General features: G+C 51.9%; 1 protein-coding gene across 1 annotated transcript; it reads right to left on the bottom strand.

Annotated features, from left to right (window-relative positions):
* Positions 1–1,108: 1,108 nt before the first annotated feature.
* On the bottom strand, positions 1,109–5,693 carry ZNF703 (zinc finger protein 703). The gene is made up of 2 exons (XM_068532272.1): positions 4,961–5,693; positions 1,109–3,957 (listed from the first exon to the last, which is right to left on the bottom strand). The coding sequence occupies exons 1-2, from the start codon at positions 5,195–5,197 to the stop codon at positions 2,428–2,430; spliced, it is 1,767 nt and encodes a 588-aa protein (XP_068388373.1). The 5' UTR covers positions 5,198–5,693; the 3' UTR covers positions 1,109–2,427.
* Positions 5,694–19,466: the final 13,773 nt, after the last annotated feature.

The raw sequence follows: 19,466 nt of genomic DNA, 5'->3' as shown, positions 1-19,466 counted from the left end.
TAAAGCGAAACGACGCGAAGTGCAACACAGCACCTCCCAAAGCTGCGCGGCGCCCACGCAGAGGAGCACGGCCAGGAGGGGGCGAGGCAGGCATTTTGCAGTGCGCCCATCGGGTGGCCCCGCGCGCCCTGGCTCGCCGCGCCCCGAGAGGTGGGCACCGGGCGTCCTGCAGCCGGAACCTGAGCGGCGCCAGCCTCAGGGTGGCGGCCCGAGCCCGGGGAGGACGCACAGGCCCCGGGGCCCCACGGCCCTCTCCTCCGGCCCTCGGACTCCCCGCGCAGTGGGGAGGTGCCCCGGCCCTCTCCCACCATCTCGATAAACGACACGCCAACTCTGGCCTGCCCGAGGATGCAGAAGCCGGTGTCAATCGTGCGAGCTCCAGAAAACGGGCACCGAGGGTGGCTTCCAGGTCCCGAGTAATCGCCGCGCCTTCTCCACAAAACCAAAACCCCGCTCAGAGATCTCTGGGGGCGCAGACGACTGGGGTCCACAAACCAGAGCTGGCCTTGGGGAGTCCCCAAGCCTTGAGAAGCACCCTTCTCAACAGGTGCATCTACCCTTCAGCTTCAAGGTGTAAAAAAGGCACCGTCAGGGAGAGGAAATCCTCCCCACTTGGAGGGCGTAGCGCGGAAGGCGCGGTCGGGGCTGGCGACAGTCGCTCGCCTTTCCGCCACCTGGTGGCGCCAGAGGCACGTCGTCTTTGCTCGCCCGCAGGGCTCCGGGGCGGCGCTTGCCGACTTTTCTTGGTCTTGGGGCCTGGTTCCCTTCTCGGCCCCTCGGACCTCGAAGCTAGGCCCAGAGGAAAATCCACATTTACACACTCCCTCCACCCTGTCCCCAGGAAATGGCAAGGCCTTCGAAGTCAGGCTGGGAGCTAAATAACCAAGTTGGAAAAAAAGGGGCCGTTTTATGTTATTCGTAACGCGTTGGCAGAAGTTTTGTTTTCTTCTCCCCTGCTTTCTTGAGGAAAGGCATTAAACTCGTCCTTGAACGGAAAGCTGAGCAGGAAACCATAAGGTGTTTTAAACAAGAACAAAAGAAGGGCATCTGCTTAGGCGTCTGGAAGTGGGTCAGTGGGGCAGGCAAGAGAGAAACACCACGGTGTGAATATAGCCAAGTACTCCATTTATTAACAAAATAAGTCTTACCAAGGGAGAGCTCTATTCATCCCAAACAGGCCCCGCAGCCCTTGCGCAGCTGCATAAGGCCAGGAGGGAGGGAGGGAGGGTGTTGGGTGAAGACCCCGGGGCCGAGCCTTCAATCCCAGTAACTGAGGGAGCCCACGGCCAACTTTGGGGACTCGGGTCAGGCCTGGGAGGGGGCCACCGGGGTTGCTGTGATCTGTGTGCTCCCTAACTCCCCCAATGGTGCTAACAAGGCTGTGCTGCCAGCTGATACTACCACTGGTCTGCTTTGGAAGGATCTAGCAAGAATCACGGACCCAGCCCCCATCGCCAGGACAGGGACCGCAGCCACAATAGCCAGAGAAAAACAATGACTATAAAAGCACTTTGCAAACTATAAAGAGCAAAGTTCCATGCCAGTAGGGCCTTCTAGAACTTTTACTTCAATTAAGTGAGCCCTGCAGGCCCCTCACCATCAGGCAGTGTGACCACCCGGTGTCTGGGGCCTGTTAAAAGAGTCTGGGAGGAGAAAGGCTCTGTTGGAGGCGCCTCTCCGGCCACTGACTGGTGCTCAGAGCAAGATCGGGGAGCAAGGCTCTAATTTGGGGGGCCAGGGCGCAGACCAAGGAGCCTAGGGAGAGTGGCAGGGCAGAGGTCACAGAGCAAAGTTCCAGGTCCATAAGAGGGCAAGACCTCTAGCTCCCAAGGCCGCTCCCTGCACCCCCAAATGCGTTACAAAAAATACCTCCTCTCTGTTACTTGTACAAAGGAGAAATACAGAACCTCAAATGGATGGAAACAAGAAGAAATGAAAGGGAAAGGAGGGGGCAAGAGAAGGAAGAAGTGTAATTTGAACGGTTAAGAAGCATGCAAGAAACTCCCCAGAAAGGGAAGACAAAAAGAACCCCCAACTCCCCCTCCTCCCCATAAAACCAAACCAATCAAAAAAAAAAAAAAAAAAAAGCGCAAAAGGGAAAAAAACTCGAAAACTTACATCTAAGTAAAAGAAAAAACGGAAAAGAAAGAAAGAGGGGCCGGGGACATGTAGTTACCTGTGTGATTAATATTATTATTTGGGGGGAACAGACTCTTTGCATACCATTGACTCGTGTGGGCCGTTAATGCACTTATATTCCCAGCTTTTAAGCTAACATTACAGTAAATAAATACACAGTCCGGTGGGCGGGAGGTTTGGGCGGGGGTCCGGCAGGGACAAGCAGTGGTGGAGGAGGCAGCGGAGGCGGGTGGGGAAGGGAGGCAGCGGCGGGGAGGAGAGGAGGCTGGGGAGGAAGCAGGGCTGTAGTTACTGGTATCCGAGCGCGGAGGCTGAGGCCAGTCTCTGTCCGTACAGCGCGTATGGTGAGTAGTAGGGTCCGGCTGTGGGGAGGGACGGCACGGCCAGGCCCCCGGCTGTGGATAAGTGGCTCTTGCCGTAAGGGTGGTACCGGCTTAGGCCCAAAGTGTGTGGACTCCGCAAGGACAGCGACCCCGGGCTGCCGGGGGCGGTCGGCGGGGGGAGGTGCAGATGGCAGGAGGCGGCGGCCGCAGCGGCCGCGGCGGCGCTGCCCAGGCCCGAGGCCCCCGGATAGGCGGCCAGAAGTTTCTCGGCGCCGGGCAGGGCCGTGTGAGTCCGTAGGTGGCTGAGCAGCTCCTCCGAGGTGGCGAAGCGCTTGTCGCACGGCCCGCTGGCCGCCACCCAGTTGCAGCTGTGCGGCAGCGGTTCGTTCTGCAGCATGAAGCCGTAGGTGTAGAGCGGGTGGCCAGGGAGCGCGGCCTGGGCGGCGCTGGACGAGAGCGCGGCGGGCTGCAGCGGGTGCCCGGGGTACACCAGCGGGTAGCCCCCCGCCTTCAGGCCGGGCGCAGCTGGGTCGTGCGCGCTGCAGGTGGAGCAGCTGGAGCCGCCGAGGTGCGAGGCGCCGTGGTAACCTCCCAGGCAGTAGGGGTCGCGGCATAATCCCTGCAGGAAGGACGGCGGGGAGGCCCCGGTGAGCGGGCTGGAGCTGGGGGGCTTGCCCGGGGGCAGGCCCAGGCCCCCCGACAACTGGCCTCCCACGAGGCCAGACTTGCTCGGATCCAGGCCAGGCACGAACTGAGACGGGTAGCCGGCGTAGGCGCCCACGATGGAGCCGTGATAGCCGATGCTGGAGGGTGGCAGCGGGAACACCGAGTGGCCCGGCTTGTAGGGCGACACCGGCGCCACGTGGCCGGCCCCCACCAGCGCGGAGGGCGGCTCCGACTTGCGCCCGGAGGCCCCGGCCTCGGTGCCGCCTCCATGCGCGCCCAGCTCCCCACCGCTGCCTCGGCTCACGGCCGCGGGCTCCGGGCTGGGCTTGGGCTCCTGGTCCTTCTTGTCCAGCTCTCCGCCGGCGCCCCCGCCGCCGGTCTTGCAGTCAGAGTGGTGCGGGGAACCGCCCCGGGAGCCGCCGGGAGAGGACGAGGACGACGACGCGGAGACCGGCGCTCCATGCGGGGGAAAGGGCGTGCAGGCGGCGCTGGGGACCCTGAAGCCCGCCTTGTCTCCCGGGGACAAGGAGGAGGAGGAGGAGGTGGAGGACACGGAAGAGGAGCCGCTGTCTTTGCGGGAATCGCCGCCTCCGGAGCCCTTGGAGTAGGGCTTGAAGCTGGACTTGTCCTCGGCCGGGGAGTCCCCCAGCTGCTTGAGCGCCGCAGACGCGGAGGCGGCGCCCGAGGCCGAGCGGCCAGGGTCCTTCTCCGCTCCCAGCCCGTTGGCCGCCGCTACCGAGTTGAGCTTGGACGAGGGCGGCGGATCCGGCTTGCCGATCTGTGAGCAAGTCTGGGCCAGCAACGCCAAAGGACTCTTCTTGGCGTCCAGCTGTGGGAGACAGTGGTAAGGGAAGGGAGACGGGAGTGAGACCAGATACCCACGGAGCGAGCGAGCGGGGCGCCAGGGGAGCGGGGTGGGCGCGGGGAGCACGCAAGGCGGCGCGACGGGGCGGGAGGGCCTCGGGGAGAGGGTCTGCGAGGGCCTGGCGGGCGGGCGGGCGGGCGGGGCAGCTGGACGGAACTGCGCTCACACTGCCCGTCGGTGGGATCCCTCGCTCCTCCGGATCCCGGAGTGCGCCGTAGGCCCCGGGGAATGGGCAGTGGAAGTAGTCCACCAAAGGCCACCACGGGAGAAGGTGACCTCTCTGGATTCGGGGCTGGGGGAGGGGCTGTGACTCGATTCCTGCCTTCTCATCTCCCCCGCCTCTAGGCCCGGGTTAAAACTTATTCCTTCAGTTTGGGGAACTTCGCTTGGGACGGGTTTCTGGCGGTGGCGCCGCGGGGTAGGAGACGGGAGAAGCGCGTTCTGAAGCCAGGGCTGCCGTTGGCGCTCTCTTCGTAGCCCCTCCCTCCCGGGGAGGGCACCCAGGCAAGTGGGAGGAAGAAAGACCTGGGGTCGGGCGTGCCTGGGCGTAGTGCACCCTAACCGGATGGGACAGGGGCGGCGTGGGACGGGGGCGATCGGGCTTAAGAGAGAACAAACCCGGGTGGAGGAGTGGGGGTGGGGCGGGGGGAAAAGGCCCAGGAGGGATCATCTCTGGCCTGGAGACTGGGTGCCCAGGAGAAGTAAAGGACCCAGGGGAGACTCCAAGAGCAAACCCAATCTGAGAGAAAACACGTAGCTCCGAAGGGAGAGTGTGGAAGGGGAACCATTCCCAGAGAACCGGGTGGGCTCTAACCCCTCTGTTCTCCGTCCCTCCTCACTCCGTCCGCCAGTGTGGCCGGATCTGAGCGTCGCACCGAGCCCCGGGGCGCAGGGAGCAGGGCCGTGGGCCCGACAGTCGTGGGCGGAATGGGGCCGGCGCAGGGCGGGCAGCGACCAGGGGACTGACCTCAATGGGGCTGACGGGAGTGGAGGACAGCGGCTGCAGGTACTCCGGGTGCAGGAGGTGGCCGGTGTGAGCGCTCAGCATCTTCAGGACCCTGATAGGGAGCCGGTTCGCCTGGCGCAGGGGGTCTGCCGGGGGCAAGAGGGACACCGCCGCCGGCACTGCCGGCCTCTTCCCGCCGCCGCCGCTGCCGCTGCTTTCGGGTGTCCTTGAGTTAGATCCAGCGGGCGAATCGCTCATTTGGAGGAGGCAGCGCCACTGGGGGGGCGGGGAGGGAGGGGGAGCACCGGGAGGCGAGCTCCCGGGGCGGGTGGGCTCGCTCCGCAGCGCCGAGCGCGGTGCAGCAGTCGCTGCGCCTCCACCCCTCCTCCAACGACGACGACGCCACCGCCGTCGCCACCGCTGCTAGCCCCGGCGAGCAACACAAAAACCTTCGCCTTTCGCGAGCCGCACGTCAAATAGCCGCGATCGGCAGCTACACTTCAAAGGGATCGCCGCGCCCGCCCAATCGCAGCTCTCGCCGGGACCCCGGGGCGGGGAGAGCGGCGGGCGGAGGCCGGCGCCGCCGGTGGGAGGGGAGAGCCTTAAAGGGGCCTCGCCCGCGAACCCGCCGCCTCGGCCTTTACCACCCGCCGCATTCCTCTCCTCCCCCCAGCTGGGCTGCCTCTGCCCCGGGGGTCCCAGAGAGGACGGGACTTCTCCGGGACCCTGGGCTCTGCTCCCTATCCTCCGCTGGCTTTCCTGTCGCTCTGCCCTCTCTCCCTTCGCACCGCCGGGGAGTGGTGCTGGCGGGGGCAGTCACCCGCAGGCCGTGTGTGTCTGGGGTGGGGCGGGGTGGGCTGGGGGTGGGGTAGGAGCTCCTGGCGCCGGCTCCGGTACTGCCAAGTCCAAGCCTTTCCGGGAGGCAGCCTAGGGGCGGGCCGCGCCTCCAGAGCCCCAGCTCTGCTCTGGTCCTGCTCGGGCTCTGCTCAGGCTCAGTCCCGGCTCTGCTCGGGTCCAGCTCTCTTCCCCTAATTGGCTTCTCCCGGGTGTCCTCACTTGGAAGCGCCCGAGCCTCGGAGGCAGCCACGGTTCTCGGGACGCGGCGTAAACCGCTCCAACAACTTTGAGCCAGTCCGGTCCAAAGCCTGCAAGTTTGAGGTGTCCCTTCCGGAGTGAGATGGTCGCAATAAGCCGCGGTTCCCTAGGCGGTGCGCCCCTCCCGGATGCGCCGGGCGCGAGGTGCCTACGCTCTGATATATAGGTTAGATGTTTGGTATGTTTCAGGTTTCTTACGGCGTTCTGCTTAGAGGCGTAAAATTCTCTCACTGCATCCGGCCTAGCTGCTATTGGGGGTGGGATGGAGACCATGGAGAGGTCAGCATCCCAGAGGAGGGAGGAATCTCTCTAAGTGCTGCACGTCGATGCAAACTCCAGAGATGCGTCTACCCTACCCCCATCCTTTTCTTCTCGCGGGGGAAAATGCACTAGGTTTTCCCAGGGGAATTTCGGAATTTAAAACTTTTTATTAAAAATAACAGTATCTTCCTTCACCCTATCCCCTCCCTCCCGTGCCTTTTGGATGGAGTATGCATTGCCAGCTTCGCACCGGGCAGAGGTTTCACATAGTCCTTGTCCGGACATTAAAGTTCCTGGTCCGCCGATCAGAAGGTGAAGCTGGCCCTTTGTGCACCGGCCTCTGGGGAGACCACTTCTCCTTGCTCTCGGCGGCCAGCGGAGGCGCGCTGGTGTCACTGCCTCGCTTCGAGTACCGCTTTCCCAGCCTGAATCCATCACTCAGATTGTCAGGCCTGTCACTCGGGGCGTATTGCTCTAGGACTCTGCTGCTCGTTGATCAACGCCTTGAGATCACATGAGATCCCAAGATGGAGATAGATGATTTCAAAGGGGTTCTTCCAATGGAAAGAAACAAGTATCACAGAAATAACAAATGGCAATCTTTATCATGCTCAGTAAAGAAGGCAGCAGGCACCACTCCCAGGCCACATCAATTATACACTAAACTGAATGTACTTCCTGGATCCATCTGGTTTTTGGACAGTATGCATAGACCTCTGAAAAATTACACAAGCTTTCCCTGCCCCAGTTTTAATCCTGGTAAAATTAGGTTACCACGAATGCCAAGGGATGCCCTGACTGGGTGATGTATTCCATACTGCAGCAAGAGGGTTACAAGAAGGAGGGGGGACCTCACTTATTTTACTGTGGTGGTCTCTACCCCCGGCCCACCCCTCCTTCTCATGCCAGCCTCTGAGCACTCTGACATCCTTGCTACTGCCAACACCAAGGTTAAACATCCACTGCAGGGCTGCTTCAGCCTACGAGCCCATTTGGCCTTTGGGAGATTGCTCTGCAGAGAGAGAGCAGAACCTTCCAGAATGGAAGAAGGTGGGCCTTTGTAGGCAATCTTGGAGGAGGAGGAGGAGGAGCTGGGAAGGGGGGAGCCCTAGGAGACAGGAGAAGATGAAAGACCCCTTCTTGATTATCGTAACCAGCCCAGCTGTGAGCGCCAGCCAAGAACTCCTGCTAGGACCCCAGCAGATGTGTGTTAGGGATGATTAATGGGGAATCAGTTGGGAGCAAAGGGGAGGGGAGAGAGACAAAGGCATTTAGGAATTTGGAAGAAATCTAGAGGGGTAGGAGGCAGCAGAAAGAGAGGGGAGAACGGAGGGTGATAAAATATTTACTCTCTATTTGGGGAGGAAAGAAGAAGAAGGTAAAGAATGAATGAAAGGAAGGGAGAGCGGAGGAGGTGAGGACAGGGTGACCAGGCTCGGGATGGAGGGTGGAGAGTTTGCCCAGGTAATCATGTATTGTCCTTAAGAAACCCCATTCCCTAAGCTCACAGCTAATCACTAGGAACGGGGTTGGGGGAGGGTGCCAGACAGCACTTAGGTGGAGACCAGGCCTACTTCCCCACTCCTGGAAAGTGCTAGCAAAGGAATAGGGCCATGCTTCCCTTTGGGGTGCTGATGAGGAAAGCAGGAACCCTTTGGCTGGATCCATCCAATCGCCTTAGGAGGGAAAATGGAAGACCATACTCAGCCAGGCCAGAGGCCTAATTAAAAGGGAAATGTTAACCTCTACAGAGTCCTAAATGGGGCCCTAGTGGCCTAAAGCAAGGGCCGTTTTCAAAGGAATGTCTTGTCACCTGGGAGAGAATAAGGCTGAAGAAGTTTTCAGTTGGGTCGTGTTTATTGAGGTTGATGGGGTGTGGTTGAAAATGCCACACAAGACGGTGTTGTACAGGGCCCAAGTCCTTCCTCTGCAGAAAAGTGGCAGTCCTGTGGCTAAGGGACCCTTCCCAGATTGCCCTGTGAGGGAGGGCACCATGACAGTGGGGCTGCTTGAGAATGCCCCCAGACAACGAGGTGAAGAATTACAGTTCTGTCAGGCTCTTGATAAGTTTCAGGTACCTTCATCATTCCCATTTCTAGCGTGGAGAGGTTAGTCACTTACCCAAAGGCCCGTGACCAGTGGGTGACAGAGCGGTCCCTTGGAGTCAGGTCTCTGGGAACCAGACCTCTGAGCCACATTGCCGCGGTGGTCCCGGGCAAGGAAACCTCCCTAAGCTTTGGAAACCTCAGGTATAAAACCTAAGAGTGGCCACCTGCGAGTTGGGAGGCCCAAAACAGACAATGCATGTCACACATCTAGTGCTTGGCACAAAGAAAGTCCCAGGTCAATGACGGCTGTGACCAATAGCATCGTTGGCATCTGTGGGGCGATTGCTCTGGAGAACAGTCACTGCACATCTGGATCCAGAGGCTCCCAGCGCTGGGAGCCCACTCGAACACCCAAGTCGGCCCAGCATCCTACCCAAATGAGGGTACCCCTCCCCCAGCCTCCAGTCAAAGGAGTCTTTAAAAAAATAAATGCTTCTCAGAAGCCATCAAGAAAATCCTTTAGGAAATTCTGAATATTTATAGATTTTTTTTCATGATTTCAATTTACATAAAACTCACCACCCAGGAAAAAAACGCCTGAGTCAGGTTGGGAGGAGAGGTGGGAGGTGTGTTGTGTGGGGTTAATGTGGAGTTTTCCATCCTCGCCAAGGCGGAATTGCCTGAATCATGGCCTCTCTCTTCATGACACTCAAGCCCTAATGGCAACAACAAGAAATATCTCACTGGGTAACTATTTACATTTTTTTTTTTACAAGCTGTAAGAATTCTGAAATGTCTGCCTCATAGGGGACTTGGTTTTCCTCCCTGGCGCTTAATATCTTTCAGCGGCTGGCAATTACTGCCTTGGCCAGGAGCCCTGATTCAACACTGCCTCTGTCTGCCCCATCCTGGGACTTCAGACACAGCCCCGGGGAATGAGAGGACAAGAGGGGCCCAAGGAACAGTGGGAACAAACAGGCAAAGCAAGAAGGACCAGCCTTGCCAGGGAGCCCACTCTGGTAGCCCCCTCTTCTGTGTTCTCACAGCTCCGATTATGTTCTTACACTCATCACAGGGCATCTGCCGTTATTTATTTACTTGTCCATCCTCCTGCTGGACTGTGCATGCTGCTGTATTGCCCTCATCCTCTTCGTATTCTTATTGCCTAGAGGGATGTTTAACTATCTTCATCACAGCAGCCAACACGGACAGCCAAGCACTGTTGTAAGCGCTTTGCACAATTTCTCAATTTCTCTCATTTAATCCTCACAGAAGCCCTAGGAAGTGGGTCCTATTGTTACCCCATTTCACAGAGGAGGAAGTGGAGGCACAGAGAGGTTAAGTACCCTGCCCCGAGTCCCAGCTGGTAAGAGATGGGGGTATGAATGCACGCAGTCTGAATGCCATACGTGCCCAGTGAAAGTTTGTTGACGAACGAATAAGAATTTTACATACAGAGGGTTCTTTCTTTCTATCTCCCCTCACCATATTAGTAAAAAGACTCAAGGTGGATGAATTAGTATTTTTCAAAATGTCAACTATATGAGCCTGTTAAAGGATCTTTTCCCAAATACACGTTTGCGTTCATCATCCCGCAACAATTTTCTGAGTTATTTTGGGCAGGTGTTTTTATCCCTTTTGACAGATAAAGACCGGGGCTCCCAGAGCTTCTGGGGGAGTCTGAAGTCACACAGCAACCCTGGCAGCGCAGCAAGAAGAGGCCTCCCTCTCTCCCTGGTTCTCCTATCACAGCCCCATCGCCCCCATCACCCTATAGATGGGGAGGTAACTCCCTTTGATAAAAGAGGGAGGAATTAACTACTTTTCCTCCCCCTTGAGTTTCCTTTGGAGAAGTGGTGGGAAGGAATGGACAAAGGAAATGTAGGCTGAAGCTTATCTCCCAGCCCTGTGTTTGATCCTGGTCCTTGAGCAGGGTGCTTTGAAGAAGTGGTTTCGTTTATCTCCTATCAGCCCAAGGGGAGATAGGCAGGGCTGGCAGGGAGGGGCGATGCGAGGAGGTGTGCTTTTGAAGTTCTCCTCCCTCAATTTGCCCCGCCCCAGACATCAACCTTAGCCCTGGGCAGTCACCCTTGACTACTTTGTTCCTTTGGGCCTTCAAGTTTCTTCTCTCTTTTAAGTTGCAAATACTGCTGGGAGGAATTATACTTTAGTAATCTGCCAACACCTCAGCTGTGATTAGCAGTGAGTATTTTACCCTGTAATAATAACATTGATGGAGCCTTATAGTGTGCCAGCCTGTCTGAGCTCTTTACCTGTAATAACTCACTCAGTTCTCACTACAAACTGATGAGGTAGGGACTATGCTTGTTTTTATAGGTGAGGCACTGAGGCTCAGAGAGGTTAAGTAACTTGTCCAAGTTACACAGCTCAAAAGTGGTAGAACCGGGATTCGAATCCAAGTAGCTTTTTCTGAGCCAACCTACTGAGTGCAGGCCTGAGGGAGAGGGAGGCCCACAGGAGGAGACATTGAAAACAAATGATTTCAGGGACTTCCCTGGTGGTCAGGTTAGGACTCCTTGCTCCCAATGCAGGGGGCATGGGTTCGTACCCTGGTCGGGGAGCTAAGATCTCACATGCCGCATGGCATGGCCAAAAAAAAGCAAATGACTTCAACTGTTTTCCAGAATGCTGGTCTTCGCAACCAGCGTTTTTTTTTGTGTGTCCAGGAATGAGAATATGGTAGAGAGGAAACTGAGGCAGAGAAAGAAGTAAGCTGAACGTTCATTTAATTAATTGAACTGGATTGAATGAATTCATTCAATTTCTGTTTATTGGCCACTTGGTAGGTGCAGGCCCAAGGCGATCCCAGAGCATGTAAGGGCCAGAGCGAGTTGGTCAGTCCAGGCCACCTCCCTGGCATGCATATTCCCAGCTCCTAAAAGGTGGGGCAGCCCTTTCCTTCGGGCATCTGTGGGCTTCTTTTGCAGATTAAAAGAAAAAGTCAGCAGGCTCTAACTTAAATCCTGCCCATTACCCTGTAGTTTAGTTGCCCACTATTCTTTTTTAAAAAAAATTGTTTTATTTATTTTTTTTTAAATTGAGGTATAGTCGATTTACAATATTATATTAGTTTCAAGTGTACAATATAGTGACTCAATATTTTTAGAGATTAGACTCCATTCAAAGTTATTATAAAATACTGGGTATATTGCCTGTGCTGTGCAATATATCCTTGTAGCTAATGTATTTTATACATAGGAGTTTGTACCAGTTGCTCACTGTTCTTAAGAGAATTTGCTTCAAGTTCAATTCAGATTCTACCACATTTACTGAGCACCTCTGGGTGACAGGATGAATCATTCTAGGTGTGTTCGTGCACCATCTCTCATTTGGGTATAAGGGGAGTCCAAGAGCAGAGCGGAGGTCCTGAAAGGGAAGCAGGGACCAGGCTTCCCTAGATGTCCTGCCCCCATGCTCTGAGCTTCCCCCAGCTGGCACTACTGGACCCCCAGGAGATCTTGGTGGCAAACTGTGACTATCTCAGTTACACAGGGCAGGTACCTGCTTCTGACACCCACGCACCACCCCTCCTGCCCCGCCCCACTTCTGGCAGTGTATAAGCCTTTAAACTTGCCCAAAGCATGCCCTTTTCTAGGCTGGGCTCCTGACTAGGGGGGATGTGCAGCTCCAAATTCATTTCAACAAATACGATTAGAGAACAGGGGAAAGCTGCTCAGGCAGTGGCTCAATTACCACTGGTTGTATTTGATAAAACCAAATTCCAAGATGTCAGAACAATTTCGAGGAGTGTTTATTTCTGTGGCCCTCTGCCAGCCTCTGCTCAGAGAAGGAAACCTGAGAGGTGGGGTCCCAACCAAGCTGATGGCTGGAATTATCCAAGTATAGTGGTCCATTCAGAGTGGAGATTTGCATAATAAGCCCCCTTTAAAAGTGATTTAAATTATTATTAGTTTTTTGGGAGAAATGCACTTATTTATTTATGATGAAGTGCATTCCCATGGCGCCAAATTCCCTAACTATGAGACTGTACAGTGGAAAAAACCTCCCTCTAGCCATCCAGTTTCTCTCCCCAATGCATCAATGCTATGAGTTTATTGTCCATCCTTCCAGAGGTATTTTGTACATATATATTCTTTGTATATTTGTATTCTTGCAAATACATATATATTCTTTCTCCCTTTTATACACAAATGGCAACATACTACAAACTGTTCTGTACTTGGTTTTTTTTTTTTAAGTTAATGTATTTTGGAGATTGCATCACGGGCTTCTGCATTTTATTTATTTATTTTTTCAGATTCACAGCATTGTTACATGGATGTGCCACAAGTTTATTTGACCTGTCTCCTGCTGGTGGACATTTAGATGGTTTCTAGTTTTTGCTCCTGCAGTGAATAACCACATATATGTATATGTGTATATCTATGTGCATATATATATAATTTATATCGTTCTCCGTGTGTGCTAGTAAAACTATAGGGTAAATTCCTAGGAGTAGAATTGCAGGGCCAAAACCTATATGCATTCAAAACAAGTCCCTTTTAACACAGTAGGTAGGATAGACTTGGAGTGAGTTCGAAGTTCAGCCAAGGGATTCGGGCAAGAAAACAAAGGCAATACTTCTAGGAACTTCCAGTCACATTCATTTGGAGAAGTTTAAAGGCTCACTAAGAAGGGGTTCTGTTTCCATCTTTGGATTTAAGAAAATGTGCATGCTTCTCCTGCTTTCTTCCTCCTCCTCTTCCCACTTGCTCCCTCATTAAGTAGGAGGAGAAGGAGGAGAGGAATAATGAGGTCTGGCCTAAAAGAATCCACGATATTGATGAATACACATTTTAATATTGCAAACTTTCCAATCAGTGAACCGTAACAAGAACCCTGGATTGGCTGGACCTTTTTTGTTCACGCTCATAAAAAGGCAAAGTTTCATGCCAAAGACAATGCATGAAATATTGTCGTGTCCATGGAGGTTTATATCCAGTCCTAACCATGAATTTCCAGCACGAGGCCTGTGAAGCATCGGAAGACATCAAATCATGCCATCAGTAATTATTGTTAGCAGAGTGCTACCCAAGGCGGGGGAAGTAGTCTTTATTTTGTTCTTCTTTTAATATTTGTACTTTTGAATAGGTATTACCTGCAAAATTCAAAGGGCATGGATATGTGATTTCTCAACAAGGGTTGAGATGATAAGAGTTTTCTGCTTTATCGACCGTTCGCCAAGAAAAAAAAAAAAATGCGGGCGTTTTGGCACCTGTAGCTTCTCGCTGTAAAGACACACAGCATGAGCCCTCCTCTTGTCTCCTCAAGTTCAGGCCAAGGCCTGGGCCTCCTTGGTCCACGGAGTCGAAGCTCACCTCTTGTTAGTGACCTTGACCCTATGACACTGGGAAGAGTCAGGACTGGGCGGAGTTTTGATGGGCCGTGGACTCAGGATAAACGTACATTCCAGGCTGTCTAAAGTAGAATTCTTAACATCTTGAAGACCTTTCTCAGGTGTCCTGAGGCACCCCTTCCACATCTCCCAAGGTCTGTCCTGATACATTCCACACAACCGCTTTCTGCCAGGCTCTCTTTGTTTTTCTCATTAATTTCCTTACATAAATGAATCAATGAACAAATGATAAAAACAACCGTAACAACGAAAACAACCCAAACAACCCAACCAGAAAAGCTACGGCGGTTAAAAACGCCGAGGAGATGGCGCCTTTTTCCTTTTTATGTTTTTTTTTTTTTATAAATAAATTTATTTATTTTTGGCTGCATTGGGTCTTCGTTGCTGCGAGCGGGCTTTTCTCTAGTTGCAGCGAGCAGGAGCTACTCTTCATTGCGGTGCGCGGGCTTCTCATTGCAGTGGCTTCTCTTGTTGCAGAGCATGGGCTCTAGGCGCGCGGGCTTCAGTAGTTGTGGCTCACGGGCTCTAGAGTGCAGGCTCAGTAGTTGTGGCGCACGGGCTTAGTTGCTCCGCGGCATGTGGGATCTTCCCGGACCAGGGCTTGAACCCATGTCCCCTGCATTGGCAGGCGGATTCTTAACCACTGCGCCACCAAGGAAGCCCCCTTATTATGTTTATTCCTGTTCCACATCAGGCCCCGGGTGAATTTTTCCCCACTGCAGTCAAAATGCATAATGACAATCTTATTTATGACAAGAGACGTGTTTTTGTTTTAAAACAACTGATGGAGATGCAAGATGGGAAACGACAAGAAAGTGCGATTTGGGGGTAGGGGTTGTGATGGGGGAGGGGGTAGGATGCTGGCAAAGGAGAACAGCATTTTCTTTATTAAAAGTTGGAATCCATCCTTTACTCGTGGAGCAAGGGAAGAAAAGCATCCAGGAAGAACGCTGGGGTAGGGACATGGCATAATGACAGTACTCTGAGGTCTGGACAAGGGGGCTTGGGTTGCCCTGAACTGCTTCCAATTGGGCTGTCTCAGAAGGGACCATGTGCACGAAGGTGCAGAGACAGTGTGAACAGAGGAGAAACGTGAACTCCATTCCCCATCCCACCTCTCCCTGGGTGACATCTCTGGTCAGCTCAGTAGGCATCTATGAGCCCCTAGAGGTCCGCCCTTGACATGATGCCTCCCAGCCCTGGTAGAGAATTAAAGCCAGACACCCTGGGAATCGCGGGAGAACAGGATAGCTTGTACAGGTGGCTCATTCCCTGTGGGTTTAGGGAAGAGAAATAAAATGTTCTCACCTGTGTTTGAGGAGCAGGCCGTCTCCTCTGGCCAACCACTGGAAGTTGTAATCCTCTCCTTAGAGCTGTTCCTCCCTGAAAGTCTGGAGGGAAAATGACAGAAGATGAAGCCTTACCAGGAGAGGAGAAACGGAGAGCAAAAATCAAGAATGCTCCAGAAAGCAGGGGAATGGAAGAACTTGGACGAGAAAGAAGCTATTGTGTCCATGGTAAGAGTGAATTTTTAAAAAGTCTCTCATAGAAAAACAGATTTATGGTTACCAGAGGGGGAAGGGGGTGGAAGAGGGATGAATTAGGAGTTTGGGATTAACAGATACACACTACTATATATAAAATAGATAAACAGCAATGTCCTACCGTATAGCACAGGGGACTATATTCAATATCCTGTAATAAATTATAATGGAAAAGAAAAAAAAAGTCTCAGGAGGTGGTGACAGGACCCAGGGCTTGTGGGAAAGAATTAGGGTACTGCTGGAACATCATTTTAGGATTTTTTTGGGGGAGGGGCAGGGTTGGGGGGGTCCCAAGTGTGATGGAAATGATTAACCAGAAGCAGCTACTTCCAGTGAAGGATTTTTTTTTTTTTGTTTTAACTTTGGGTTTATTTATTTATTTATTTATTTATTTATTTATTTATTTATTTATTTATTTATTTATTTATTTATGGCTGTGTTGGGTCTTCGTTTCTGTGCGAGGGCTTTCTCTAGTTGTGGCAAGTGGGGGCCGCTCTTCATCGTGGTGCGCGGGCCTCTCATTATCGTGGCCTCTCTTGTTGCAGAGCACAGGCTCCAGACGCACAGGCTCAGTAGTTGTGGCTCACGGGCCTAGTTGCTCCGCGGCATGTGGGATCTTCCCAGACCAGGGCTCGAACCCATGTCCCCTGCATTGGCAGGCAGATTCTCAACCCCAGTGAAGGATTTTTGACTATTTCTCTCCTTGGTTTTTGGACATGATTATGTTCATATGGGATCCATCAGACCATTGGATTAATTCAACCAGCTTGTCTTTTCCGAGATAGGCAGCCATACAGCCCTGGGTGACAAAGGCAATGAGCCCAGGTCTGCCAGGCTTTGCACCCAGGAGCCTGCCCACGCCCAGTGGCAGGGCTGGGCTGCTCCCCACCCTTCGGCTCAGACCTGGACAGGACGGATAGTTAAAGTACTCGGTCAGCTCCTTCCTCAGGGACACAAATGCAGACTTTCTTAGAACACCCCGTGCTCCCCACAGCCACCTTGCAAGCAAAGCAGGACACTGGTTTCTTAAACCCCAGTATATTTTGCCAAATAAGAGTGTTAATACCCCTCCCTCCACCTCTCTGAATGAATTGGATTACTTAAAGCATCTTTTCGGAGACGTCAGCAGTTTAATAGAGGCAATGAGTCAGGGCTGCCCTGTGTTTTATTTTTCTGCCAGTATTTAGTTAATTAAAGATGCAGATTAAAACACCTTAATTTATGTAATATCAATACCAACGCCTGAAAACATTTGGCATAACTGCTCTGGCACGTCCTTTACATAAACTCTTCAGAGCAGTGCTAATAAAAATGAAAAAGGTTGTAAATCACATATAATTTATTCATCTTCTGTATGGTACAAAAGCATATGCCAAAATCAAGTTATTTATGAGCACGTCCTAACAATAGGCATTTTTGTTGGCTGCAAATGACAAAAAAAGTTTTTTCTGACGGATGTGTGTTTTAATTTGGAAATGTCTCAGGGCGCCTCTATTTTCTGGGCTCTGATCTCTAAAATTTATATTTTTGCACCCAGAAAAAATTAGATTCATATATTGAAAAACATATAGAGCCTAAAAACATGATGGCATCGGCTGAGAAAGTCACCTGCAACCATCTGTGTGTAGATAGACGTATACACCGTACGTCCTATGGAGTATAAATCTTCAGGTGAGGAAAAAAGGGTGGTGATTTATATCTTGTTTCTTAAATATTCCATTATGAGGATTATCTCACAGGAGGCTCGGATACAGATGACGTTGGAAGGGATTTGGTGCGTGGCTGCTTTTTGGGAAGCCTTAGAGATGAACTGCGTGTATGTGAATGGAGAGCCAAACACCAATCTTCACCTTTCCCCTCCTTTGCTGATATATCTTTCTTGGTCTGGTGGATCAGAGCCTAGAGTACATTTTATTCCGTCCTGGAGGAAGGACAGTGGGCTCCATTCAGGGGTACCGAGGGATGGCGTGCTCTCTCTGTGTCCCATGGCAAAGCTCCCTAATGCAATGATCTTTTTAAACTCGCTTCTTCACCACTCTACTCAAACGGGTCTCAGGGCATGTAGGAGAGTGGACAGAAGTTCTAGAAAAACCCTCTCCATCCTGAAAAATCCAAGCAAATTCATAAATACAATCCTCTAGCCAGCTTATGGCTTCCCTACGTGGGAGGGAAGAACCCAGTACAATACTATGCCTTGCTTTATTCATTATCTTTCTGTTTTTCTTTATCTGTTAACCATTTTGAGCTACCAGTTAGCTAGACCTGCACCAAGGTGCCCAGAACTCACAGGAGCTCCACCAGATATTTTAAATTTTAAAGGAAATACATCTCTCAGATACCACACTAACTAGCCCAAGATGGTTAACAATTTCAACATTAAACTGAGTTACATTCAGTTTGATGATGTCAATCCTTGGGAACTTGGGTATTCATTGTCTTTTAACATGAGCATTACAAGCTTGGTGGAAGAGGTGGCATATCAGGGTTCCTCACTTGGGGAAATGATGCAGAAGTGGCAAGTGGCATCTTTTTGTGATCTTAACAGCCATGGGTCCTGAGCTGCCACTAGGGTTGTGGGGAGACTGCTACAAAACTTCAAATGAAATACCTTCTGAAGTCTCCCCTTCTGATATTAGAAACAATGATGAACCTTTTACACTGGTTCCAACTGGAGCTAATGGGATGCCCTCCCTTGCCTCAGACTCATTGTAATAGTGAGTGAGAAACTCACACTCTTTCAAATAGATGCTTTTTCTTGGGTGGGGGGGTTACCAAGCAGAGCCAGAGAATGTCCTAGAAAAGTTAACCACCCTCTCATATCCTCCCAAAGTCCCCTCTACCCCCTCCGACCCATAGTGTCTCGCTGGGTCATGGGAAAAAAGAGTCTGGTGTGGCAGACAACCTAACTCCAGAGGCCAGCTGAGCTCTACATCTTGTGAGGATACACGGCATCACAGTTCCTCAGCGGTAGGATTGGAGGGTGGGCTGTGAGCACTTCCTTGAGGTGTCAGCACTGAGCCTATGTGTCCTTGTGTGTGATCGTGGACATTTTCTCTCTCCCTTTTTCTTGCTGCGTGTCATCCTTAAAAACTAACTTTTACCTTTATACTTATTTGAACCCCTCCTGCATACTTAAAAGATTTGAGGTCCCTTACAATTCAAAATGCAGATACAGTAAAACCTGAAGCCATTAGCAGAAAAGTAACAAGATCAGAGCCAAGGACAAAGGAGGAAGGGGGAGGAAGAAGCAGAGTAATTACACCAGAGGGGGAAAAACTTAGATTTAGGAAAGCTAATGCAACTGAGAACAAAACCCAGCTCCCAACTCCCTGGCAGCTTGGTGGGTGGGGGCCAGCTATTGTAATAACTGTGGATTATCGCATCTCCAGGGCAGGTTGAAATGCCTGCTGGGGGCTCACTGCCCTGTGAGCCTGGCCAGCTACTGCATCTCTCGGAATCTCTGCTTCCTCATCTATAAAATGAGGATTAACTCGCCCATCATAGGGGTCTTTCGAGAATACAATTCAATGACGAGAACAGTAGCTCACTTAACATGGACTGTGCAGTCTCTCTTCTAAGTGCTTTGCATGGACATATTTCATCAATTCTAAGATGCATTTTTTTTTCTCATTTTTAACATCTGACATTGATTTTTAAAAAAAGCATTTAGCACAGATTATTTTGCAGCATTTCTTCTTTCTTTGTTGGACCTGAAATAATGGCATAATGTAGATGATTAGATGAAATGTGTTATTAACTCATTCAATCCTCACAATAACTTTATGAGGTAGGGGCTGTTTTTGTCTCATTTTACAGATGAGGAAACTGAGGAAATAGAACTTAAAAAAAAATTATTTATTTATTTGGCTGCACCGGGTCTTAGTTGCGGCACGTGGGATCTTCGTTGCAGCATTTGGGCTCTTAGTTGCAGTGTGCATGTGGGATCTAGTTCCCTGACCAGGGATTGAACCTGGGCGCCCTGCACTGGGAGCATGAAGGTTTAACCACTGGACCACTGGGGAAGTCCCAACAGAACCTTTAATGACTTTTCTAAGGACCATGGATGGCAAACAGTGGAACTGGGAATGTGTCCTAGGCTGTTTGACTCTACCTCCACACCATACTGCCCTTCACTGAGTAGTTCAGCAACAATCATTTTGACAAAAATTTCACTGTTATGTACTAGAAACTTATTTGTCTGG

Source organism: Eschrichtius robustus, chromosome 21 (assembly GCF_028021215.1).
Source record: "Eschrichtius robustus isolate mEscRob2 chromosome 21, mEscRob2.pri, whole genome shotgun sequence".
Taxonomy (NCBI): Eukaryota; Metazoa; Chordata; class Mammalia; order Artiodactyla; family Eschrichtiidae; genus Eschrichtius; species Eschrichtius robustus.
Note: the sequence above shows the minus strand (reverse complement) of the source record. Positions and strands in the feature narration are given on the sequence as shown.

Coding starts and splice junctions, on each gene's coding strand:
- ZNF703 (XM_068532272.1), bottom strand. CDS start 5,197: ATGAGCGATTCGCCCGCTGGATCTAACTCAAGGACACCCGAAAGCAGC. Junction 3,958..4,960: donor CTCCCGTCAGCCCCATTGAG/GTCAGTCCCCTG, acceptor TGTCTCCCACAG/CTGGACGCCAAGAAGAGTCC.